This window comes from Pleurodeles waltl, chromosome 1_1, assembly GCF_031143425.1.
Source record: "Pleurodeles waltl isolate 20211129_DDA chromosome 1_1, aPleWal1.hap1.20221129, whole genome shotgun sequence".
NCBI classification, from domain to species: Eukaryota; Metazoa; Chordata; class Amphibia; order Caudata; family Salamandridae; genus Pleurodeles; species Pleurodeles waltl.
In genome coordinates, this window is record NC_090436.1 from 167,970,338 (window position 1) to 167,998,204 (window position 27,867).

At 41.6% G+C, this 27,867-nt stretch overlaps 1 protein-coding gene across 31 annotated transcripts in view; it reads right to left on the reverse strand.

Moving 5' to 3' along the window:
* The window catches only part of TCF4 (transcription factor 4), a 630,514-nt gene that overhangs the window by 28,268 nt on the left and 574,379 nt on the right, over positions 1-27,867 (reverse strand). For 16 of the 31 annotated variants that reach the window (XM_069219818.1, XM_069219911.1, XM_069219903.1 and 13 more), the window contains one exon: positions 1,158-1,287. In XM_069219818.1, the coding sequence (XP_069075919.1) occupies positions 1,158-1,287 (130 nt within the window). Of the gene's footprint in view, positions 1-1,106; positions 1,288-27,867 lie in introns of all 31 variants that reach the window. The other 15 variants (XM_069219785.1, XM_069219753.1, XM_069219699.1 and 12 more) reach the window with 1 other exon arrangement.

A 27,867-nucleotide genomic window follows, 5' to 3' on the forward strand; every position in this document is an offset into this window, starting at 1 on the left:
AGCGCCTCCTGCCACTTTATCCCATGTTTCTCCATCACAGCGGGCCTAAGGGTAGGAGGCACCGAGGAAAATCACTGGCTAGGAAGCTTGCCTCTAACTTAGATTCCTCTCCCCATCCGTGGTCTGCTGAGATACTTTCATCATAAAATGCCTTTACTCTGTTCAGTCAGTAGAACCACTGAACGTTGCTCAAACTTAAGGGATGCTCTAACATATCTGGGGTATGCCACAGGGTACACAGTTAAATTTCACAGAACATTTTACGATATAGACCCGCGAGCAGTAACAACTGAAATCCATTATGGAAAATTGAAGATCAGATTTTTAATAAATGCCATTTTTGTTTTTTACAGTACATATGCTAGATTCTTTAAGTGAAAATAAATATGTACCTCTACATATTTTTTTAGTGTTATTTTAACAGTACGAGTTATTATTTAAAAAAAAATGATTGTGTTTTTATAACCATGGTGAACATAAATTTGAGTTATACTGTTTCAAGGAGTAGTTGAGGCTGCTTTTGCCCTTTCTAATGCGAACTGATTTCCAATGAAATGTTTGTTTATGTGCCCAACGAGTTGGCATAATTACTAACAAATGGGAGCCTTACTCTCCAGTCAATAGATCACAAACGCAGTTTAGTCCACAGTCGCCCAGAGATAGATGTCCGGGAGCACGCTGGACAAAAATGCCTTTAGAGGTTACAAGCGCAATCTCCATTCCCGAAAGGGCTATTCCGAGGAAAGTAGAACTATATTTAATATATGTAAACCTTTCAGCAAGTAATGCTGTTAACTGGAGCTACGAACTACAATAAATCAAGTTGTTTCTTGTAAGTACCTGATGTCTGTATAGGTGAAGGCTTGAGGGTATAAAGGGTGAATGAAGCCTTACGGGACAGAAAATAATGCGGCTCTGTATTTGACTACAACTAAAATATTGCGTTTTGCAAAGGTGTCCCTTTAAATAAAGAAAAGGAAAAACTGCTCAAATTCTACAAATACCGTGTCTTGGGCGTTTTTATAAATGGAAACTCAACATATAACATGACAAAGAAAGTTTAAAAACATTAACATTGTTATAGAAAAACAATGAGGGCGACTTACATTGGCGGTAAAAGACAGATTTTAGTTGTTGAATTTCTTTGGCATACTCACTCCTGTAGGGATCTTGGGAAGGGTTCAAGTCAGGGGACGTGGCAGACTGAACTGGCAACTGTGGGACAGGCACCTGGTTTGGCACGAGAGAATGGCTGCCTCGCAGGCCATCTTCACGATGAGCCCCAACCTAAAAAAAATAAAGACCAATGTTTTGAGAGAAGACGTCAGCTCAGACATGAAGAGTTATTTTCTGAGGCCTAAGTACATTTACGTGCTTGCTTAATCTACTCACTAGAGGGCGCCCGTGCACCACAATCTACCTAATCACCAAACTCCTCACACAGTAAGACGCCGTACAGCACATTTAGTCACAAATGTGGCGGAGCAGCTCAGGCAGGTAAAACGTCAAATCGTCTCCCCGGGTGCAGCAGTGGAGCGCACTGATTCGAACCCATCTGTCTTCTATCATGTCCGCCAACAGATCTGACAATTATCTTAATGCCCATATGCTTAATTGTAGGGTTCCCAATTCCCCCATTGCTATCTGAAATCCTCCAGGAATTCTGATTTGGCATTCTGCTTCCATTTCAGGGGATATAATTCGCAGGCCTGCCATTTTTTTCCCCATAAAGCCAGCTACGCCTTTGACAGCATCAGCTCCCATAGTGGGCAGGGCCCCTGCTCGGTACACATCATAAAATGTCGCCTGGCCTTCCAAAGCAAGGCGTTCGTTCCAAATGAATGTTTATGGTATATAATCGAGTACGGGGCTTCAAACCCAAAGGGGAGCCGCTCCTGCCAACACCCCAGTCCTAGGAAAAACAGCGATAAAGACTTTATGGAACACACGGCTGTTGCCACGTTTCCAGACTTGATTAAAAGCTATTCATTATCTGAAATGACTCCTGCGGGTTCCTGGTCATGAGGTATGCCAAGAGTGGGGCACACAACTGGAGCGGGAAAAAGACGCAGCCAATGGCGCAGCTCATTTTAGGCTGAGACACAATTACTGGCATTGTCCGCAAATAGAACTGTACACGTCTTTATTTTATAATTCACTTTGGATTGACCCAACACCAAATGCCCAAAGCGCGTCTGACCCTAACACGAACGTCAACTAGAGGCAGCTGCCAGCCCCTGTTTACACTGTCACCCCAGGAACTATGCTTGCGACCTCTGGCCTCGGAAGGACAGTATAGCTCCAGGAAGTATAGAGTGAATATGCAGCACTGCATAAAAATAAGTAAAGTATACACATATCTAATTTGTTTTTGTTGATCTATACATTCAACCACTGAATCTTAGGCCATGCCAGAAAGCAGAGGCTGTTCTATTAGACGACGGTAGCGCACAGCACAAAGTTAACACACCTACCTGTAACGCACTGCGACATACTACGCCTGTATTGGAATGTGTCCTTACCAGTCATAATTAAATGTAAGAAATCTGATTATTATTTAGGTTGTGGCTACCGGCTTCTAGGAGTCATTTCAACCCTTGTGATGGTGAACCCTCTGAGTCTCTAAATTAACCTGAGCTCAACCCTCAGGGCACAGAGCAGACAGTCTTAACTTAGGGGAATGTGTCAAGTATTTATGCAGTGCCAAAACAGTAATAACGTCAAAATGCCAAACACTGAAACCCCCAAACCAAATTAGAAAAATACACTGAGTTGCATTAAACATTTTTACAATAAAATGACAAAAATCTAATAAGTGTAACCGGAGATATTAATTTTAAAAGTTTTAAGTAGAAATAGGACCAAGAAATGCCAAATGAAAGTCTATGGTCACAGCAGACTGGAATCTATTCTGACACCAATGGAACATGGGCTGGATACACCAACCAGGTTTGTCCTGGTCAAACATTTTACTTTCTGACTCAGTTATTTAAGTCCCATCCACCACAGTTGTACACTTTTAATGCCCCCCAGCTCCTGCAGGGAGGCAAGTTGCCTAACACCCTGTGATCCTCTGAGGCTCACAGTGGGGGCCGTCCAGACCAAAGTGCACTGGTCAGATGGGTACTCAAAGGAAAAGGCCTCTAGCAGCTTGTCTCCCTGTAACAATACAGGTCAGCCAACGGACCCTTGGATTCCACTTCTTTGTCCAGGGTACAAGAGGGAGCAAGCCAAGCCCATCAGGGCTCCTTCTCAGGTTGCTGACAGCAGGTCTAGTCCTCTTCTGATCTTCCCTGGGTCCAGAAAGTATTCTGAAGTGGGTGCTTGGAGATGGCACATTTATTCTTGCCTTAAGTTAGTGGGAAAGGTGACTCCTAGACACACCCTAAACCAATGGGGTTAGTCCAAGACCCTGACCTACCAACTTTTGCAGTATTTCCTCTTTGTTTTACTGCAAACAATCCCAAAATGCAGTGTGTCAGGGCAAACCCAAGATAGCTAGAGTTCAGTCAGTCTAAACCTGGGCCATGAGGGCTGCGAGTGTGTGTGGGGAGTGAGCGTACTACAGCAATCCTAGTTTAATTCCAGATCAAACACAAAAATCCAGTTTGAAGTAGGCACTGTAGCCACAACAACCCCACAGCCAGAAGTCTGGTAGGATAAAAGCAGGGTCATTCAGCAGCCAGACAGAGAATCCACAAGATTTGTCCTTGGAATTTTGTTCTCTCATTTGCAAGTGTGTCCCTAATGTTACATGTGACTCAACCTATCTGACAAACAGCACTAGAAACCAATCAAAAAGGCGGCCTGCAGCCCCTACCATGCATATTACATTCTGTGGAGTTCAAATGAGTCATCTCTGCTCATTCAGCTGGGCTTAGTGCTTGCTCCTGGGAGATATTTCACACCTTTTTCACACCTATTATACACAGAGCTGGCAGAGGTTTATGCTAATTAGACTACTGACAGTTCAGAAAGGTAACTTTTCAAGTTGTTTTTCCTTAATAGCAATTAAAAATCCAACTTCAACACTTAATTGGGTTTTTAATAGCTATTAAACAAATAGTGGCTTCGTTATTTTTCTAGCTGCGGTCACTCCCAAGATACAGTATTAATTATTTAATACTGCTTCCCAGTGTTTCTCTATTGACCTGCCAGCCTTCCTACAGTGAACATTTGAGTGCTAGTCACTGTAATGACGTGTTAACTTTCAATTTCTACATGCCCTAGTTTTAAATACCATGCACATTGCCTTGTGTGATACAAGGCCTACATGAAGTGGCCTATTAATACTTAAAAAGATTTTTACCTGTCAACATTTTTTTTTGACAGGCCAGGGTGCATGTTTTGCACTGTTACAGTCGGGATACAATGGCAGGACGGAAGCCATATTTACACTGCTACTGTAGCGGATAGCGCAATAGGTGCTGCAGTCTCCTTGAAGCATTTAACTTCCAGGCCACTGGTACATTTTGTACCATCTACTAGGGCCTTTAGCCAGGTTAAATATACCAAGTAGGAGTATGCCAGTTAGACTGTGTTTAAAAGGTGAGCACAGGCTTACTGCAGGTTAGCAGGGGTAAAGTGCACAGAGTTCTAGAGCCAGCAGAACAAACAGGGGCAAACATCTGGTGGGGCATCACACAACAGATAATTTCCTACAGTAAACATTTAAAGCTCCCTTCCATTGCTACCAAACTGAACTTCAAACTAAAGTTTTGAATTCAGTTGTCAACCTGCAGTACTCAAACAAATAGAAAAAACAATCTCAAAATAAAACGAATTCAAATTGCATCTCAAAAAGGGCCTGCTGCATCCTGCATCTACTGCAATGAAAGCTGTAAAATGCACAAGACATAAAACAGAGGTTGTGCTTACTAAAAACTGAACATTTTGCTTAATTGTCTTATTGTGTTTTTCAACATGACTTATTTTTACACAAGATTTGCTCGTGGACAGCCGCTGAAGTGACTTTGACAAGTTTTCATTTTTTGCCATTTTTAAAAATGTTTTCACGCTTGTGTTCTTTCAATAAAATGTATTCGTAATGAGGGCGTTTGGCTCAGCAAAATCAGAACGTTTCTCATTATTTTAGATTGCGACTTTCCTTTGAGCTACTAAAATATTCCGTCTGTAATTTAACAAAGAACAGAGGTATTGTCTGTGGATTTGGGGCGACTGCTGATGCGTAGAGAGGAGTTGGAAGAGATGCGATCTTAGGATATGGCCTTGTATGCTTTCATGATCCTCAAGTGCCCAAAAGAGAGGCACATTAGTGAAAACATGCAAAGCAAGTTTTTTTTTTTACAATGATACTAGAACTCGAGCGAAGTTCCATTCCCTTTTCCTTTACACTCTGAGGAAATATATGTGCGTCAATAACTGACGTTCATTTTAACGCACTTTTTAAAACGCTGACTCTCTTGAAAGCAATGTGCTGTCTTTCTGTCATTCCGCTAAGTGACGTGAATCCCTGCTCGCTGCACTGGGCTAACACTGGAAGTCCCAGAAGCGCCATCACAGGCAGTAAAGTGGGAGCCTGGCATGACTGGAAGGGTGAGGACCACCACTATAGATTCGATTTTATTGTATTAATCATAAAATGAATAAGTACACAGAAAATAAAAATACTGAAACAGATACAATTGTACAAAGAAAACAAGAAGACGAGCCATCAGCAACTAAAAACTTTCTAAGTTAAGAAAACATACGTCACTTGGGTCCTTTAAACGACTATAAGCCAAATCTAAAAATCTCATTAATGTACTAATAAAAGAGGAGTTAAATCTGATTAGTGAAACAAAATTTGATGGCTTCTTTATCAGTACTACTTACTGCTTGACTCAATAACAATTTTCCAAAGGTTGAGTGTCCGCAGATTTAACAATTTGGGACAAATGCAAACAATATGTTATATAGTTTTAGCTTTACAACCAGACAAGGAACATGAGCCATCCTTCCTGAGATAAGGATTCCAAGGTTTCTCATACTGAGCCAGAGAAATATACAGCAGCCTGAATCTATCCGAGGAATTATCTTTTCTTTAAACTTCAAGGTTGGAATCAAGGTAGGGCTGTTTATAGTTGAAATAGAAATTATAAACAAGGTTATTATGTGTGAAATTCAAAGATATCTTAAGATCCTCGGTGCAGTAGTTCAGCATCAGGGTTTATTTTGTATTGGTGTGAGGCAAGGATGACAGTGTTTCCAGATCTAAAAAAAATGTGATATTTAATTATTTAGTTGATATCATCCGAGTTGAGGGCAACAATTTTTTTTTTCCAGATCCTTGAAGATGAATTATTTTTATGGTGAACCTATTGGCGTCGGCACAGTCACACATATAGTTTTCTACTGAGGCGTTATAAAGACTTGCCAAGGGATTCATGTTTAATTCTAGCCTTATTTTGCTTCGAGGAGTGGTAGTTCATAGGTTTTGGAGTTGCTAACTGACTGATTACAGTTTTATTAATATTTTATGGTCAAACACCAAAGATGCGTATAGTAGAAAAGGAGTAAGCTCTGATGTTAATGGTGAAATAGATCGACTTATTGTTTTTCCTCCATAGAGCTTTGAAAATCTTCTCAAGGTTTTTGTTATTGTGGTTGACTTTTGCTTCTTGATTTTCATGTGGGCTGACCAGGAAAGATCGAATCAATAGTTATTCCCAAATATACGTAGCTATCTTTTGTTCTGGCATTTCCAAACTCCCAGACCGTAGGTTTTCCTTTTTCCCTAAATGTTACAACTTTTTGCTTTGCAAAGTTAACATGCTACTCATTTTTAGGGTCGAACGTGCAACTCAGTTTGGTTGGTTCGTGGGCTTGCCATTTAAAATGCACCTGAATTAAATAGTGAAAGGCATGCAAATTTCATGCCTTTTCCAGTGTTTAGCCCGCCTCGAGTGTACGGTCAACTACTGAAAACATATGAGGCTCCATGTTTTCGGTATGGTTTCTGGACTACTTTTTCTCTTTATTTCGTAGGCAGCACAGTCTCGCTGGGCAGTAGTCAAGCGCTTTGTATGACATTGACTCTGTTACATGGATATTTGCACTTTTGTCGGGTACATGGACAACTGCACTTTTGGCGGGTACATGGATGACTACTTTTGCCGATACGTTTCACTCAGAGTGAACTTCTGTTTTCCTTTTGTGTGTCTGCTTTGCGCTCATGGTGGACGTCGGCTCACTCATGTGAAACTGTTTTACTTTTTTATTTCCAGTTTATATGGCAAGAAAAGTCCTGTTAGGAGTTTACAACACTAACTGCTTTAACTCGAACAAATGCATTGCATTACAAATGCTTGTTTAAAGTATAAGCATTATGGTGAGATAGCTGGTGCTTTAAACCTTTTCCAGTTAAAGAGAGCAAGACAATATCACTAGCATATGCCAAATGACGGATGCCATAGTTGCTGAGTTTTGGAGGGAAGCACTCAGGCCCATTCAAGTACCTTGGTAGGTAGACAATGTATATACAGTGAAAACAATAAAGGAGCTAAATACAACGTAGTTTGAGGCTGTTGGAAGTATACGTTTATGGGGAGAGGATTTTTTTTTTAGGTAAATGTTTTAACTCTTACTCAGGTGTCCCCGAGTAATTCGATTAGAAAATGAAGTACATTTGAGCCAATACGCCAATTAAAGAAGTTATTCCAGAGTCTTCCGCTGTTAACTGTAACAAAGGCAGAACTATAAATCAATAAAACCAGTCAAGTGCGCAAGCGCGTTGACCTGTTTACGTGTTGTGAGCTTTTAACCACCCACATCACTTTCACTCGTCCCTGGACTTGCCTTTCAAAAACCACTGGATGTCATTCGTAATTGCTTTATGTTTGTCTCACTTTAAGGCTGTTTTTGTCATGCCTTACAGACTGCTCCTGTTACATGGATTATTGCACGATTGTCGATACGAACAGGCACAACAGCGTGAACTTGATTGACGGTACTGAAGTGCTGGTCACATTGTTCAGAGTTACCTAATCAGTCATTTCTTGTGGCTCTCCCCTTATAACACTTGAAATTAGCAAATGCTTTACATAAAACAGAAATTCTCAAAGCGAAAGCGGCTCTATCGGCATAGCCGGAGAGTCGATATTACAATATTCACTGCAGTTGTGAAAACTTGACGCATAATGCTTTGCAGGCATTCTTTTTCACAACAGTTTTACCCGTAACTCAGCCTGGGGTGGTCCTAGGACAATGGGACCACCAGCAAAACATTCAATTTGATGCACTCTTTCTGTCCAGATCATCTCTGGGTCCCCACACTAAGTGAGTAGGGATTCCAAAATAATAACCCCTCCCACCATTCAGTCTCTTTTTAATCGTTTTCATGTCTGTGACTTTTGTTTTCTGGCTGGGAATAGCTTGTGTTGTAAGGGCCCTGTTTGTAATATTGTTATAGGCCTGTTACCCCTGAAAATATGTAATGCACTATTGCCCTCTAGGGGCTACGTATATGGTTACTCTGCATTATTTATTGTCTCTCTTTTGTACTATTTACCGCCATTTTCTTTTTTCTGTGGTTATGCCCTTTAAGGGCAATCTATATAGTTACATGACCATGTTTCTTACAAATGCTATTTTCATTGTGGTGTCTTCTAGGGGATGTTCTAAGCATTGCAGTAATATCAACCTATTTCAAATATTCATGGCACGGAAACATGCCCCATAATGCTTTGCAGGGCATTACTTTTACAAACATTTTTGCCCATAACTCAGCCTGTGATGGTCCTAGGACAATGGGATAACTTTCAAAACATTGACCACGTGTTCTTTCTGTCTACATCATCGATGGGGCCCCACACTAAGTTAGTGGAGACTCCAAAATAATAACCCCATCCCACCATTCAATGTCTTTTAAGGTTTCTCATGGCCAGAACTTTTTTTTCATAGCTATGAAATATTTTATTTTAAAGTCCTTGTTTGTAATATCATTATAATAGGCTTGCTAGTCCTAAAACTGCCCTTTAGGGGCTAAGTATATGGTTACACCGCATTATTTTCTCCTGTTTTTTTCATGCTGTTATGTCCTCTAGGGGCTAACAAGATGGTTACATGACCATGTTTTACACAAATGATATTTTTGTTATGGTGCCCTATAGAGGCTGTTTTGAGCATTGCAGTTGAACGCCAAAAGCTTCTTTCTAATAAAGGTTTAAATAATAATTGTATATGTTTTAATAATATCTTTAATTACAATTATGACCATACTTCAGGCTAACTTAACATCCTTATTACACTATGACTTTTTTAACACTCTTTGAACACTCTTGATATGTTTGGGTGACCCTTCTAGTTTAATTCTCCTCTGTAGTTGTCTTGTGTCTTTTTTGGGAGAATTGTGTTAGCCAGCCAGCAACTCTCATGGTGGGGTGGTGAAAGTGGTATTCTACCGGAATTGGCATGGCAGGTATATATTAGGATGCTAAATGGCAACATTTTCATTTTTAGCTGTAGACAGAGGAAGGAGGTAAATGGAAGTGCTTTCATTATATGCAGGGCCAGTCGAATTATATAGCAGGAAAAGACTAAATTATGAGGCACGTTTGACCAATTTATGTAGCAAGAAAAGTCCAGTTATGAATTTATAATGCCAATAGCTCCAGCAAATGCGAAACCTATTGTTTTTTTGTCTCTTGCTTTCTTTGCTAAAATGGTCAAAGCTGCAATGTTATCAATTGGAGAGCAGACTGATTGCAATCCTGTTGAAGAAAGTGGGATTAAATGATTATCCTTTGCCAGTAAGTTAATAGGTTAAGTAAGTATTTACCACATAGTTTCCCTTCACAGTCTAACAGGGCTATTACCAATACTTTCGGAGGTCAGTCTTCTGTTTGTTTTTAAAACAGAGTGAATAATATAGGCTTTCTAGGAGCTGGAAATAATTCCTCCATCAAACAATTGGAAAAATAGTTTAAATAACAGAGCTCCAAAGAATGTACATCTATTGGAAGCTCATCCATTCAGACCTGCAGTTCTGGAAGGTCAAGATCTTTTCATCAGAGAGAAAATTCCTATCGTGGGTAATTTTTAAGATGATATTTTGATAGTTGAGGCTTGGGGATGGAACCATCATAGGACATGAGCATAATGTTCCGGTATGAGATTCCCAGATACCACTTGAAATTAAGTGACTGATAGGATTAGGTGTAGGAGTTTATAGACCAACAAACAGTGTCCAAAAATGTTTGATATTATTTGTTCTTATGGCAGGCACCAGCTTTACCCAAGCTTCTTCCTGTGAGTTCCTCGTTATGTCTTGTAAATTTCATTACACAATTGGCGGTCTTTATCTTGTTATTAAGCACTAATGAACAAGTTGTTTTTTTTTTTTAATGCCCTTGATTGTTTCAGATGTTGCTTTTTTGCGTTCGTTATTAAGCTACTGGTATGATTTTGTGGGTCAGCAGTCTGCTTTATCAAAACAGAAAGATACAACAGGTGAAACTGTGCTGGACATTAACTTAAAAAACATGAGGGTTGGTAAATATGCAGCAGGCACACATCACGGACATCGGCTATCAAAACTATACTCAAAGTAAACACAATAGAAAGGCAGACTGGAATACAGGAAACTGTGATACTTCTGGACTCCGAAAGGCTGATGGGATTGGCGAAGAGTGACTCAAATATTAGGTATTCGACGTGACGAACTGGGGCAGTCCTAACGGCCTTTTAGAGGCATTGGCGTGACAAAAAAAAATTCCCCATTTGCTTATAAATCAGACAGCGTCTGGTACTATTTAATGAAATGACAATCTTGAGCCCTCCCTTATTTTATCTTAGTCCTTTTGTGTTTTCACAGAGCAAGCCATACGTCCCATCTGTCCCGAACTCCAGAGATCGGAATTAAAATTTTCAGATCCTTACAAAATCTTTCCAAGGAATATGGGAACAATAGTTAGCTGGCAAAGACCCTTCAACCATCTTGAAATACCAGTAAGTATTTGCAGAATTCAAAGTTACAGAGCAAGAGATTTGTGAATTATTAATGAAGATCATTATCCCCATAACAAAACAATTCAGTTGGGTGTTGCAGTGACTACCCACAGATTATTGTAGTACCGCAGGTCAATGCTCACACATTCGTTTCAGTTTTCCGTCAAATATATAGTTCCATGGGCATGCCAGACTCATCTTTTTTAAGCAATAAGCTTATTTAGTTTTAACATATATAAACATAGCAATGCAAACATTGCTAGAACCTTATTAAAAAAACACTTGAAGCATTGATTTGCAATAAATTGGATACAGGGGCCTAAAACTGCTATTTCTTCTTATGATTTCATCCATGAAAAATGAGCTATGACTGACAGAGCTGGATATCATGCCCATTTGCCCTACCATCCTCCTCCAGGCACTACTTCTAAAAAGAAAAAAAGTTGGTTCTGGTGTGAAAGTAGGCATTCAACTAAACGTGGAACTTCCACAAAAAAAGATAAAAAAAGACTCACATTTCGAGGCACATGGAATAAGTACTGAAAATTCAAAACAATGGCCACTGGGTACATTATCAGAGAAAGTAGAAGACAGATTGTTCTCTTTTTAATGGATTCAGAATGTCCCGTTTACAACCATATAATATAATTGTCTATAGTACCCCTTGGAATATAATTCTTAAGTTATTTTGTGATACATGACAGGTAGATATACGAAGATAATTAGTGAGTGAAGCTAAGTGCAGAGTTTAATGCTTTCTTTCACAACAGTAAAAAGCTCAATTTATCCATCATATTCAATGTATCTTACTGATAGTGCGTTTACCTTTATATTTTAAATTCAAAAGTGATTATCCAAAATGATCCCATTAAAAGTTACGTGCGCTGAGGTGGTGGCTACACATGTGCTCACTAATATCAAAATACAAAAGCCTGAAGAGAATCGCATTTATGCTAAACTCTTTCAAGCTCAGCTGTTGAAGCATGAAAGGACAGCACAAGGAGGCGTTTTGACACAACGGGCCTCCGAATGAAATTGTGCAGTTTTAGTCCAAATGATTCACTCTTTTTAAAGGCAACCAGGCTTTCATCTCCTGCTATACAGTAATAGTTTCCACATGCGCAAACTGCTCAGATATAAATAAGATCAAACGCAAAAGAAAGGCTTTAATAAAAATTGACGTTGTGACTGCCATTAAATCAGGAAATAAAACACAAAGTTCAATGGGTTTTATAGAAAAAAAGCACCAGCAACGTAGCAAGTACTGGAACTAAAGTTACTTTATTAAACACAGTCGTATTAAAAAAAACGGTTAAGATACAGCTGAAATTGACCTGCTGCCGCTAAATTCTAGTCTACTGTCCAATAGATAGTAATACTTTATTATTCATTTTTAAAAAAGGAATGGAGACATTGTACCCAAATCTGGGCACAACCTGGACACAAAAGCTGCAAGTCAGACAGAATTTAAAGTGATGATGAACTCAGTTATTTGGGATGTTTCTTTAAACACACGCCGAGTAGCACCCACCTTCCACCGCACATCAAATTTAAAAACTAATATTCTGACAATGGAAATTAGTGGTTTTAGTTAAGGCACTTTTTCTGAAATGCATTTTCTCGTTGTGTTAAACAATATTGAATGTTTTCCTTTTCTTTACATGCTCTTGAAAGAGCTGCTAATAATTAGCAGCGAAACAGACTGCTTTCAATTATTCCCTCTCAAATCACAAATAATTGTATTTTCTATTATAGCACGCAAGACAAACTGATTCACTTCTAAGTGCTCCTAAAACACACATACAAGGAAATGACCAAAGGTTAATAAAGTGATATACCCAGAATTTCTTAATCTGGTCAAGTGAAGAAGCTATGAATTAAACTCTGGTTTCATAGTTCCTATATCCTCAACTTGGCAACTAGACCAACTCATCTTCCTGGTCCCTTAAGTATATCAGGTAGCAAGTCCTAACTCGTGATGCCCCTGCTTTGGACTTCTCAGCGGGTGACTGCCTGCAGCAACAATTCTCTTGCTGTGTGCCTACGACTAAACACCTTTCAAACTACATTTATACTAAATCTCTCCAAAGCTGATCATGCTATAGGGACCTCCTGGCGCCCCCACATAGCAGAAAACTGCATCAAGGCCATGTTGCAGGCAAAGGGCTGAAAACCCAAAAGCATTCCACCTGCTGCACACCAACACACATCTCAGATCCATTCAAATAGTCATATTTAACACGCCATACATTCATGCGCACAACACTGTATCGTCGCTTTTTTTAGTTGGCTAGAGATGACGTTTAGAAAATAATCTGCGTGGGCGGGCCAATGAAAAAGCAACAGCCCGCTCAATGAAAAACCTCAAAGTCCTTTTTCACGGGGATCCATACACAACACACTACAAAGATCTTTAGCACATTTTTACTTTCGTGTTAGCCTGCAAACGCCATCACTACACTACAGATTTAACAAATATTTACCATAGTAGCACACCCATAAAACACCAATAGACAGAAATCACAGAATTGTTTTAATAAAAAAAAAAAAAAGGTGAAAAAAAGGGAGCCCAGGAGAAAAAAAAAACGTGATACGATGCCACACTTGTGTTAAAAAAAAAATCTCTGTAAAACTGCTGAGAATATATGTTAAACCGGTGACATGTTCCTTTGTTGAGAACATTTCCTACTTTCATGGTGGTTCACTGGGTATAATCAATTAGCGGGAATTCACACTGAGAAACTTTATTGAATCAATCACGCATCAGTGACTTAGAGGTTAAGGTGGGCCAATAGATTGTAGTTTAAAAAATGCTCAACATACAAGGAAATGTGAGCCTTTCCAGATGTGGCAGCCATGCCACACCAGCGAGCGCGCTCTATTCAGCCGCGAGACAGTGATTGCTCGACAACACAGGATTAGTCGTGTTCACACTCTCTGCACCTTTGTGGGCTCGGGATCCAAGGAGGCTGAGCAAGGTAGAGTTGGCAGCCTTGAAGTGCGTTCACCGACATCACGTGGACGTTTCCTTGAAGTAGGAAACACCATCCCTGACATTATGTAGGCAAGCCTGCTCTTGCAGCGTTCCCACGTGTTCCCAAGCACCTGCTCACATGATGACCTCAGCTCTGCATCTCAGGGCTCAGACATTTCACAAAACAGCTTTTTAAACAAAAGCCAGCTGTTTCCCATCTAAGCTGCAGGGGAAACAGAAATCAGGGCAGCCTGGGGGAATGTTAACCACCGTCCACCACTCTCCAGTAACTTTCACACGTTTTCTGCTGCTTCAGTACTACAAGCAGGGTGCCCATGAGGAGAAAACTGGCAACCAGCCGGCGAAATCAGATGGCACAAAACGCATCCTGTTTGAAAAACGGTCTTAGAAAAACAGCTTTCATTTTAAAATGTAATTATCAAAATAAAAAGACTAAATCACATGAAAGACAAGTGAAGAAAAGAGAAGAGGAAACATGTAGGGTACCAGATATCAAATAAATACGCAGTGCCGAGGGTATGTGAGTCAAAGGAGACTCTACGTTTCATGGATGTAAAATTACTTTACTCTGAAAATTTTCTACTCAATGGCCAACAAATTTAAGGGGGGTTGGGCACCAGGAAAAGAAGAGGCGGTAGAGCTGTGTCCCAGAACGTTGCAGCCAAACGCTTAGCAGTATCCTTTCAGCACAAAAATCACGGGAATACGGAAATGTGACCTGTAGAAAGATCTTTAGGAGACCCTTTGCAGCCGGCATTTCTCGCACTGATGAATCTCTATTGAAACCAACGGGGGAGTAGGGCATCCCCTGAATGTGCTCTTTACATGCTGGACCAGAGGGATACTGAGCCGGCCATCTTGTTACAACCTCTGGGTCTTCTTGCGCCTCCTGGTCAATGACAGGCGCTATGCACACGCCTAAGAGGAATCATACTGACATGTCACATTTAGATGAAACCTTTCTGTTACCAGCAGACTCATCTGGTTCACCACAGAACACACCCTCCTCTTTCAGCAAACCTAGCTAGCACTATGCATATTTATCTTCTAAAATATGGTTGGTGTTTGGGTTTCTTCTTCCCAGTCCAGACGCTGATCTAAAAAGCCAAGTGCTTTCATCAAACCAAAGCTGTGATACTGTGCCTGGAACCGAGGGAGAGGAAGTGGCATAACCGCCTGAGCTGCCGGCCTCAGAGGTGGGGGGAACCAGGTTAGAGTCTCAGCGCCAGCTCAACATCCTGTGATTCTGCGCAAATCACTTAATTTCCCTGTGCCTACAACTCGGAGCCTTGAGACCCTCATGGGTGATTTGCCATGCTTTGCAAATCCTGGTTTATTAATGTTAAAATGCCATTTTGTGACTCAACATGGACAGCACTTGCTAATCCTGTGCTTACAGACACTGCCAAAACGGCAAACGGCAAACACTGGACACTCAGGGAAAAACAAAGAAAAGTTTGCACTACTGGAAACGCAGCAGCAAGGACCTTGCGAGTTTAGTGGCAAGAACCCAACCCTCAACGGTAGGCTTGAATCAAGTTTGCCAATAAATGCAGGCCTTTCCTCAGACACTACATTACGTTTCATGGTGATTATGTCACTGACCGTTCTATCGGGAGATTCTGTCCCCCTCCATCTGTGCTGCACAACACTGACTATGCTTACCAGTGCAGCATCTGTGCAAAGGTAAGGACATCTGATTTAGAAATACCCAGCAAATCTTTTAGTCCAATTCTCACTGAGGTTCCAGAGAGCAATTCAGCACATTTCAGAGAACCCTGATGGAAATAACTGGCTGAGTTTGGGACATTAACCTGAGATAGCAGCGCTGACACTGCAGGGATAGTGAACAATGTATTTTAGAGTTTTATTAAAATATAGTTGCGGTCTTTAAGTAAATCAGCATCTCTGTCATTAACAAACAGCCCTGATAGAACCTGAAGTTTAAGAGGATTTAGGTGTTCCAAGGAAAGGGTCATCACGTTAAACATACAACATAGGTGAAATAATATATCTTGTTTTATTGATCACAGAAGGTTTCTAACGTGTTTTTGGTGAACTTGGAAAAACAAACGTCATCTAGTCTACTGTTTGTTTAGGAATCACATGAATTTAGTCAAACAAGACACTGAAAAAGAACAGAACTGTTCTGATCATAAAAAATGAACCATATATCTCCGTCTTCTAATAAACAGCGAGCAATTCACATTCTAATTTTAGAAACATGCATTAGCAAATTTATAGATATCATGAGTGTGTTTCTGAATGTTATGAGGTCTTGACCAGGTATCGCCTGAAACATGGAGAGGTGCAGAGCCATAATAAAGAATGTTTTATAAAGGAGTAACCAAGTTAAAATGACACAAATATCTTCATTGTCCTGGTCACTGTCCTCCAAAAACCAAATATTTAGCCTTCAAAAAACTATTTACAATCTACATCTAATAAATGGTACCACAGAAACCACCTTAACCTACATCTAAAATAACCATGTCTTCATTTTTATACCGCTCTAATTTTAACCTTCAGCAGATGCACAGTTTTACTTAACTAGTAATACAAGTGCTTGGTTGGGCTAAACTTACAATGTGTGTCCTCCACCTGAAGCATTAAGGTGTCCAGCCTGATGATGCTGGTGAGTGGGGTCATGTAGGTGTTGAAGATTGGGGCTGAGTGAGGATCCTTGTGGACCTCAGCAAATAAGGTTGGATGTGTCCAAGGTGAAAGGGGCTAGGCTGACCGCTTGGGTGCAGCTTGTCAGGAAGAACCCCACCTAATGTAGTTCAGTTTAGCCTAGCCTAATCTGTCTAGTTTCCGTCATCTTAATATGTGAGCTCTTTCTATTGGCTACAATTCATGTTGGAAAATGATGGGAGGGAAAATAAATACATGAGTCTATCTTTATTTTGCCTACTTCATTCATATAGTTACCTTTTGTGCTGGTAACAAGCACTGGCAAAGCCCATAGGTCTCACTTTGAGACTTATCAGCTCGGACAAGAGATAGTAGCAATGCTATGCAGCATAGCTAAGGAGGAAATAAAAGAAAAAGGTGTCATGATGTGGCTGAGTTGTTGGAAATGATTTTTCTTTCTACATTGTATTCCCATGTTTGCCTTCTTTTGCAGACCCTGTTTTATTTTGCCATAGGACCCTGCACACTTTACTTCTGCTAACCAGTGGTAAAGTGCTTGTGCTATCCCCTTTAAACCTATTAAAATTTGAATGTAACTAAGTGACGATTTAACTTCACTTATTCGTTCCTAGTATGGTACTACATGTGAGCAGAGCTAGTAGTTGGCCGCAGCACTTGTGCACTAACAGCACTGCAAAACATGCCTCCAGGCCTGTCCCTGAAGCCTGGGTGTGTAGATTTAAAACTGCCATTTTGCCCATGCAAAGCAAATCTTTTGCCTTTCCCAAACCTTCCCTTTTAATGTTTATAAGCCGGCCCTAATGTAGGCCCTAAATGCTCATGAGATATTTAATTGGATCAAGAGTTGCGTACCAGTATGTACAGCCAAACAAGCACAGCCAACACGTGTTTCGTCACACAGTGACTTTTTCAAGGCAAGACTATCAATGAGAAATCAAGTGTCAGCCAGAAGACATGAAGCAATTGCGCGGTCTGTATGTGTATATGCTCTATACTCTATAACGGGACACACACACCGCTACTCGCCCTGCAGGACTTACCAAGGTTTTCCTGGCTCATCGCTTACTTAAGACTTTACTACGTTCGTTATACATGATACTTTTATCTTGGGACACCGGAACCACGTACCTGTTCAACTATTTATTAGGATACACATACAGACCGCGCAATTGCTTAATCTCTTCTGGCTGACACTTGATTTCTCATTGATAGTCTTGCCTTGAAAAAGTCACTGTGTGACGAAACACGTGTTGGCTGTGCTTGTTTGGCTGTACATACTGGTACGCAACTCTTGACCCAATTAAACATCTCTCTGGAACACTAAGAAGAGGACTATACTATTCATTATCATATGTGTATTACCTAAATCTACTTTTGTACTTTACAACTATATATGTGCCGTGGTCACATCTACGCAAGATTTTTAAGTTCAAAGGCAAACTTTTGACCAGGGTGAACTAGGTCCCTGTTTCCAAACCACACGCCATCACAGTTGGCCTTTTGACTTTTACCCGGTAACAGTGGTTGACACTTTGTGCTTTTTTGAGCAATTTTTAATTCAAACATTAAAAATTCATATCTACGGTTCTACTTATTAGATTCCTGTCATTTTATTACTTATTATTTACTCTAATTTTCTAAGTTGATTTTGGATATTTTTTGTGCTGTGTTTGCACTATATTACCGTTTGAGTACTGCATACAGTCTTTACAAATTGCCTCAAAGTTAAGCATACTGGTTTGTGCCAAGCTGCCAGAGGGTTAAGCACAGGTTTACTTACTGACTTAAGTGGTTTATCCGGACAGGGATTGTAATTATTTGAAATGGGTTCTCACTCCCTCAACTAATAGTCAAATTTCTTATATGTGGAATTTTGTAGGTGCACATGCACGTGTCTACAAAATGAAAAGGGTGTTTTTTAATAAATTTTCTTAGCCATAAGTAAATTAACAAAATAAAGTACGACAAAAGCATTTTTTTTAATTTTTCAAAAAACAGGTGGGTGAAGCAACACGCGGGGGTGCTGGGAGAGATGAAGTGTTGTGCCGAAGTATTATATTATGTGATCCTCAGACAAGAAACAAAATAATGAAAATGTCACTTACCCAGTGTACATCTGTTCGTGGCATCAGTCGCTGAGATTCACATGGTATGCATGAGCTCGCCATCTGGTGTTGGGTCGGAGTGTTACAAGTTGTTTTTCTTCGAAGAAGTGTTTTCGAGTCACGGGACCGAGTGACTCCACCTTCTGTGCTCATTGCGCATGGGCGTCGACTCCATCTTCGATTGTTTTCCCCGCAGAGGGTGAGGTAGGAGTTGTACTATAGTAATAGTGCCCGCGCAATGAAAAATGTAAGTATGTACCTATTAAAGGATTAAGTAATATATACAAATGTACAAAATTGAAGGTAACTTCTGAACTGCTACAGGCTTCCGGGGAGGTGGGTGGGTCCATGTGAATCTCAGCGACTGATGCCACGAACAGATGTACACTGGGTAAGTGACATTTTCAGTTCGATGGCATCTGTCGCTGTAGATACACATGGTATGCATAGACTAGTAAGCAGTTAGTTCCCCATAAGCGGTGGTTTAGCCTGTAGGAGTAGAAGTTGTCTGAAATAGAGTTCTTAATACAGCTTGACCTACTGTAGCTTGTTGTGCGGATAGCACATCTATACAGTAGTGTTTGGTGAATGTGTGAGGCGTAGACCAAGTGGCTGCCTTACATATTTCCTGCATTGGGATGTTTCCTAAAAAGGCCATTGAAGCACCTTTTTTCCTTGTTGAATGTGCCCTGGGAGTAATGGGCAGTTGTCTTTTTGCTTTAAGGTAGCAGATTTGGATGCATTTAACTATCCATCTGGCTATACCTTGTTTTGATATTGGGTTACCTGCATGAGGTTTTTGGAATGCAATAAATAGCTGTTTAGTTTTTCTGATGTTCTTTGTTCTGTCAATGTAGTACATTAATGCTCTTTTGACATCTAATGTATGTAGTGCTCTTTCAGCCACAGAATCTGGCTGTGGGAAAAATACTGGTAGTTCTACCGTTTGATTTAGATGGAATGGTGAAATAACTTTTGGTAAAAATTTTGGATTAGGTCGTAGGACGACCTTATTTTTATGTATTTGTATAAAAGGCTCTTGTGTTGTGAACGCTTGAATTTCACTTACTCTTCTTAGAGATGTAATGGCGATGAGAAAGGCAACTTTCCAGGTTAGGAATTGTATTCCGCAAGAGTGCATGGGTTCGAAAGGTGGGCCCATGAGTCTTGTTAGAACCACGTTTAGGTTCCATGAAGGAACAGGTGGTGTTCTTGGTGGTATAATTCTTTTAAGCCCTTCTATAAATGCTTTGATAACTGGTATCCTATACAAGGAAGTTGAATAGGTAGTTTGCAGGTATGCAGATATTGCTGCAAGGTGTATTTTAATAGAAGAGAAGGCTAGCTTTGCTTTTTGTAAATGGAGCAAGTAATTTACTATATGTTTTGGAGTTGCATCTAGCGGTTGTATCTGATTATGATGGCAGTACCAAACAAATCTTTTCCACTTACTTGCGTAGCAGTGTCTAGTGGATGGCCTTCTGGCCTGCTTTATGACTTCCATACACTCTTGGCTAAGTTGTAAGTGTCCGAATTCTAGGATTTCAGGAGCCAGATTGCTAGATTCAGCGATGCTGGGTCCGGGTGTCTGATCTGTTGGTTGTGTTGCGTTAACAGATCTGGTTTGTTGGGCAGTTTGATGTGTGGTACTACAGACAGATCTAGCAGTGTTGTGTACCAGGGTTGTCTTGCCCAAGTTGGTGCTATTAAAATGAGTTTGAGTTTGTTTTGACTCAATTTGTTTACTAGGTAAGGAAGGAGAGGGAGAGGAGGAAAAGCGTAAGCAAATATTCCTGACCAGTTCATCCATAGGGCATTGCCTTGGGATTGCTTGTGTGGGTATCTGGACGCGAAGTTTTGGCATTTTGCGTTCTCTTTTGTTGCAAATAAGTCTATTTGTGGTGTTCCCCAGAGTGTGAAGTAGGTGTACAGAATCTGTGGGTGGATTTCCCATTCGTGGACTTGCTGGTGATCTCGAGAGAGATTGTCTGCCAGCTGATTCTGGATCCCCGGAATAAACTGTGCTATTAGACCAATCTGATGGTGGATTGCCCACTTCCATATTTTTTGAGCTAACAAGCTTAACTGCGTTGAATGTGTTCCTCCTTGTTTGTTTAGATAATACATCGTTGTCATGTTGTCTGTTTTGACAAGGATGTATTTGTGGGTTATGATTGGTTGGAAAGCTTTTAGTGCTTGAAAAACTGCTAATAATTCTAGATGATTTATATGCAGTTTTGTTTGATGTATGTTCCATTGTCCTCTTATGTTGTGTTGATTGAGATGTGCTCCCCACCCTGTCATGGAAGCATCTGTTGTTATTACGTACTCTGGCACTGGGTCTTGGAAAGGCCGCCCTATGTTTAAATTTATACTGTTCCACCATAGAAGCGAGAGGTAAGTTTGGCGGTCTAGCAACACCAGATCTAGAAGGTGACCCTGTGCTTGAGACCACTGTGAGGCTAGGCACTGTTGTAAGGGCCTCATGTGCAGTCTTGCGTTTGGGACAATGGCTATGCATGAGGACATCATGCCTAGGAGCTGTAGTATTGTTCTTGCTTGTATTGTTTGGTTTGGAGACATGTGTTGAATGACCCTGTTGAAATTGTGGATCCTTTGTGGAGTTGGCGTTGCTACTCCTTTTGTCGTGTCTATTATGGCTCCTAGATATTGCTGTACTTTGCTTGGCAGAATGTTTGATTTTGCAAAGTTGACGGTGAACCCTAGTTTGTAGAGGGTTTGTATGACTTGATTTGTGTGGTTTGAGCATTGTGTGAGCGAACTGGTTTTGATTAGCCAGTCGTCTAGATACGGGAACACATGTATTTGCTGCCTTCTGATGTGTGCAGCGACTACTGCTAGGCATTTTGTGAATACTCTTGGAGCGGTTGTTAAACCAAAAGGCAATACTTTGAATTGGTAATGTATTCCTTTGAATACAAACCTTAGATATTTCCTGTGTGATTGATGTATTGGTATATGGAAATATGCGTCCTTGAGGTCTAGGGTTGTCATGTAGTCGTGTTTTTTGAGCAATGGTAACACTTCTTGTAGTGTGACCATGTGAAAGTGGTCTGATTTGATGAATGTGTTTACTACTCTGAGGTCTAGAATTGGTCTCAGTGTTTCGTCCTTTTTTGGTATCAAGAAGTACAGTGAATAAACTCCTGTGTTTATTTGTGTGCTTGGTACTAATTCTATTGCATTTTTTTGCAGTAGTGCTTGAACTTCTATCTCTAGAAGCTGTGAATGGTATTTTGTTAAATTTTGTGATTTTGGTGGTATGTCTGGAGGGAATTGCAGGAATTCTATGCAATAACCATGCTGGATAATTGCTAGGACCCATGTGTCTGTAGTTATTTTGTCCCATGCTTCGTAATATTGACGTATCCTCCCCCCCACTGGTGTTGTGTGGGAGGGGTGTGTGACATGTGAGTCACTGCTTGTTGGTAGTGGTTTTGGGGCTTTGAAATCTTCCCCTATTCCTAGGGAATTGCCCCCCTCTATACTGGCCCCGAAAACCTCCCCTGTACTGTCCCTGGTAGGTGGGCGGTGCGGACTGTGAGGTGCTAGCTTGTGTGGCCTGACCCCGAAACCCTCCTCTAAAAGGTGTTTTGCGGAAGGTGTTATAAGATCCTCTGCTCTGCGGGGAGTAGAGTGCGCCCATGGCCTTGGCAGTGTCAGTGTCCTTCTTGAGCTTTTCTATAGCTGTGTCGACCTCCGGACCGAACAGAAGTTTCTCGTTTACTGGCATGTTAAGCACTGCCTGTTGAATTTCTGGCTTGAATCCAGACGTTCTGAGCCATGCGTGCCTACGGATGGTAACCGACGTATTAATGGTTCTTGCGGCCGTGTCTGCTGCATCCATGGAGGAGCGTATTTGATTGTTGGAAATGTTTTGACCCTCCTCAACAACCTGTTTTGCTCTTTTTTGCAGATCTTTTGGGAGATGTTCAATGAGATGCTGCATCTCATCCCAGTGGGCTCTGTCGTATCGCGCTAGCAGCGCTTGTGAATTTGCGATGCGCCACTGGTTTGCTGCTTGGACAGCAACCCTCTTCCCGGCTGCATCGAACTTCCTACTTTCTTTATCTGGGGAGGTGCATCCCCAGAAGTGTGTGAGTTTGCCCGTTTTCTGGCAGCCCCTACCACCACAGAGTCTGGTGGCAGCTGAGAGGTGATGAAGACAGGGTCCGTAGGAGGCGCCTTATACTTTTTGTCCACCCTAGGCGTCACTGCCCTACTTTTAACTGGCTCCTTGAAAATGTCCTTTGCATGGCGTAGCATGCCTGGGAGCATCGGCAGGCTTTGGTAGGAGCTGTGGGTTGAGGAGAGGGTGTTAAATAAAAAATCATCCTCTACTTGTTCCGAGTGTAGTTCCACATTATGGAATAGAGCTGCTCTAGCCACCACTTGCGAGTAGGCTGTGCTGTCTTCCGGTGGTGATGGCCTAGTTGGGTATGTGTCTGGGCTGTTATCAGACACTGGTGCGTCGTACAAGTCCCACGCATCCTGATCTTGGTCGTCGTGGCTCATGGCGGTGTGAGCTGGCGAATGTGACGGGGTGTAAGTTGGCGAAGCCGGAGTTACAGGTGGAGGCGAGGGAGGAGGTGTTACCTTTTGTGTTGTTTGTTGCTGAGGAGTAAACTGAAGCGTTCTCTTTCGTTTGACAGGTGGGAGGGTACTGATCTTCCCAGTCCCCTGCTGAATAAAGATACGCTTTTGCGTGTGATCCACGTCAGTGGATTGCAGTTCTTGTTCAAATCTATGTTTCTTCATTTGAGAAGACATAGAATGCTCTTCGGTATAGGAGCCAGAAACAGGGTCTGATGTCGCTTTTTTCGGCTCCGAAAGCCCTGTCGATTGTTTTTTCGGCTCCGAGGTAACCTTCCTCTTTTTCTGTGCCGAAAATTCTTGGCCTCTATGGTCTTCGGCGCCACTGTCTCGGCGTCGATCGGTGTCGACACCGAACTCTCGGTGTCGATGCTTCTGTTTAGCACTCTCTCGGTCCCGAGGAGGCTGCGTGCCGGTGTCTCGACCGAAGTCGGACGATCTCGACACTGAATGGGCCTTTTTCGGTGCCGATTGTTGGTCACCGAGAATTTGGGTGGAGCCATGGCCGGTTGGCAGTGGCGTCCCCTGGGCCTTCTTTCCTTTTTTAAGGTTTGATCTCGACGTCTTACTCACAGTTCTTGTAGAGTGTAGCTCGTCGGAGTCTGAATCCTGGATGGAAAAGGATTCCTCCTGTTCCTCTTCTGTCTCGAACTGTGGACGCTCTTTTGGCGTGGACGCCATCTGGAGTCTTCTCGCTCGACGGTCGCGCAGAGTTTTTCGGGACCGGAACGCCCGACAGGCCTCACAGGATTCTTCGCTGTGCTCGGGTGACAGGCACAGATTACAGACCGAGTGTAGGTCCGTATAAGGATATTTGTTGTGGCATTCGGGGCAGAATCGAAACGGGGTCCGATCCATCGGCGTTGTCCTCCACGCGGTCGGGCCGACTAGGCCCCGACGGGGTGCCGAAATCTACCCCGAAGGGGACCGAGGCGCTTCGATGTTGAACGCGTCGTCGTATGTGTCTATCTCTAACCGGATCGCAACGATACCGTCGAAAATCTTCCGTCTTCAGCTAACTTTCCGTTCCGAAACTCGGAGCGACAGGAACACGTCCGAACCCGATGGCGGAAAGAAAACAATCGAAGATGGAGTCGACGCCCATGCGCAATGAGCACAGAAGGTGGAGTCACTCGGTCCCGTGACTCGAAAACACTTCTTCGAAGAAAAACAACTTGTAACACTCCGACCCAACACCAGATGGCGAGCTCATGCATACCATGTGTATCTACAGCGACAGATGCCATCGAACTTATATTTAAGCCACTATGTTGTACAGAACAGGGATGTGGACTAAGGTACAGAAAATAGAACACTGCGGCCAATCACAATGAAGTCAACAGCCATGAGAGATCTTGCGCCCCTTAGAAATGTTCAAGAAACTTGCTACTATTGTACCCCTGGTGTCTACCAGCAGTATGCATTTCGAACACAGTTAGCGATTATAGTCCTGTCTTCCCTCCTAAACAACCTAGACCTTTTAGAAGAAGTCGGTTAATTAAATGTATTTGATACGCTGTAATCCTACCTCCATACAGCAGCAAAGCACATGAAGAGAAAAATGCTTTGCTGCATCAGGACTATCTCAAAAACATGCGCAGGATGAGACCTGATTACAGAAACTAGGGTGTGGTGTGGAGAGGTGCAGAACAATGTAACTGGGATAGTATCCAGCAGCACACATTGCAGCCATTTTCATTACTTAACACATATATATACCTTTTGACACACAGAAATATAAACCAATTACATGAAAACCAGATGATTATTGGTCAAGTGCCGAGACTAGAATACATTTCCTGGGTTTCAAGATCAGCAAATTAATTGCCAGGCCACATCTCTTACGCTTATAAATTTGTTCTTGGCTAAGGTGATTAGTGAGTGAGGAGAGGGTTTTTTTAAAACTTCAGCATGTGATCTTAACAGAAACGGGATTCCATTTTGCACAAGGCTAAGCCATGGAAACACAATGTAAGATGGGCATGGTCATACAATTGTCCCAGTAGTCCTATCCTCAAATATGAATTACAGTAAGTCCTGTGCATGTCTCTATCTACAATGGGTTTTGCTGGAAAGAGGCTACATGCAGGCACGACCTGCTTAGTAAATCAGAACGTCCTTATTCTTTTAGTGCTCCTTAAGCACCAATAGGCTTTCCCTTGTGATTAGTGTGTGTTATTTTTCTAAAAGGCCAAATGGGCATTTTAACAACATTTGAGTATTAAATCAGCTGAAAGCATAATTACAAGATTTCTCAACTATATGGCGGTGATCAATACTTTCTATACCATCTTACGACCATGCACTGTAAATCTTATTTGCAAAAATTGTCCCTAGCCACTCTACTACTTAAAAAAAAAAAAAGCTAACGGTTCGCCATCAACTAATTCTACTGACAATTTGAAGGTAATCTTCCATAAAACATCTTCTCTTCCAGCATCTAATTCTATTAGCTACAACATTTTAAAGGCTTAGCAAGGTGAAGACAGAAAGGAGAAGCAACTGTCACCAGGCTGGAAAAATGGCTGTAGCAGTTTAAGACACCACCAATGTTAAAAGCGAGAGCAACGGCTTAACCAAAGTCAGTTGCTGACCAGGGGAGCAGTTAAGTACAAAATATGAATAAAGTATATTTTATGTACTGGGAAAGTTGGTTTGGTTGCGTGATATAGCCAACTTTATACTCATTGGTAGGGAGGACGAGCAAAGGAATATATTTGCAGACGTGGTCTAAATTAGGAAAGGTTTATCAAATTTAACTCAAACACAGACAATGACAATGCAGACGGAAAGCAGGGATTCAGGATGGAGGAAGGGGAACTGGTTTACATTATGAAGGGCAGGCACACGACTATGGTCAATATGGTTCTGTTCAAGTTTCAAAGCCCCTCAACACTTGTAGTAAAAGTGGGAGGTCTGCTAGAAATCAGTTCATCCTGAGACAGGCCCTGTACGGTGGAAAATAGGCTGGCAGACGTTGCTGCCCATCAGACCTCCCATCTCCCGTTCGCATGCTAAGAAGAGATGGCCTTCGTCTCAACTTCCTTTCATGAAGATATACCGGTTTGATTTCAGCCTCAAACTCTGAAGCAAAATACACACAGTGCTGAAAGCTAAACAATGAATGCAGGAAAAGTAAACCAATAAATAAACCGCTCTCTGCAGAAAAAGATCAGGCAAGGCCTCTTCACATACCACATCAAAATGTAACAGAATTACAACAAGACCGGCGGGTGACTGCGCTGCTGGGTGATGATGACGTTTCGGTAGAGCAATGCACTCACCAAAGTATGCCAGTGACTATGGCTATGTCAGGAGTCAGCACAAGAACAGATTTATCAGAAGAATGCACCCAAAACAGCCATGAGAGAATAAAGACACTGAAAAGGGGAAGAGCTGGATCCCGTAGTGAATATTTTTAACATAGAACGGTGATAGAGTCAAAACAGAGGGAAATAAACCAGACATGGAAATGAAATTGAAAAGAACTCAACAAATGGAAGGGGGAAGGAAAGCAGACAGGAATCAGAGAGGGTGGTCACAGTGCCATGCGGAGCAGAGGTGGGAGGATGGTTACAAATGGCAAGGGACCCCTCATAGCGAGTATTCCGATCCCAAGGGAGAACAGATGAATCAGGGAGAAGGAAGAGAAGAAGAGGGTGCAGCCGATTTAAGATTTCAATGAGCGAAAGTGTGCAGGGGGATAAATACTGATGGAAAATTACATGATAAGGAGGCTGCACACAGTTATCTGAAAGGACATTTTAACTGAAAGGCAACTTTGGTGTGAGTCTACAGTGCCTAAACTGCAAATTAGCCATTTTCCATTGAGGGAGAAAATATGTACACTCTGGTGTTCCATTATTTTGTGAACCAGGAAGCCATCAGCATACAAGCCTCGCTGAGTGGATTTGAGCTCATTCACATTGAACTTTTGTTGCTTATTAGGTGTCCACTGATAAATATGACTAGGCCACAATTAAGTTTTGAGGTGAGATTGTGCTCATATTCCAGTAAAGGAGCTATTGCAGCTGAAAACATTTTTCCGCCATGCAGTTTATACACCTCTGATGAGTTTTTACAAAATTACCAATACAAGTTTCATGATAAGGATCCTTCTCCTTTCAGATGAAATACAGCATCAAAGATGGCCATTATACCCCCATTTACGATGGATCACCGTGAAAAGCACAGGGACAGGCACCGCAGGGCACTTTCGCTCACTCTTAAAGCTAATGACTCGCTATAATCTTTAAAATGCTCGATAAAAATGATTTGTCTGTTGCATTTCTTGAATAAGTACGAGGCAGATAAATGAAGACTATAGCTTGCTAACCTAAGTTAAGCTGTGTTCTGAAACCAGCCGAAGAAGGTGCACAGCATCGAGAAACTCCCAACAGCAGCAGGCTATGAACACGCTTCCGGTCCATACCTCCCACTGATACTTTATTTACTGCAGCTGGCTAAAGTTTTATAGCCTGTTTCATGTATTAAAAATTCAAATGTGGAAAACATTACCAGATCCTTGATTTTTTTCCCCTGCTTCCTTTG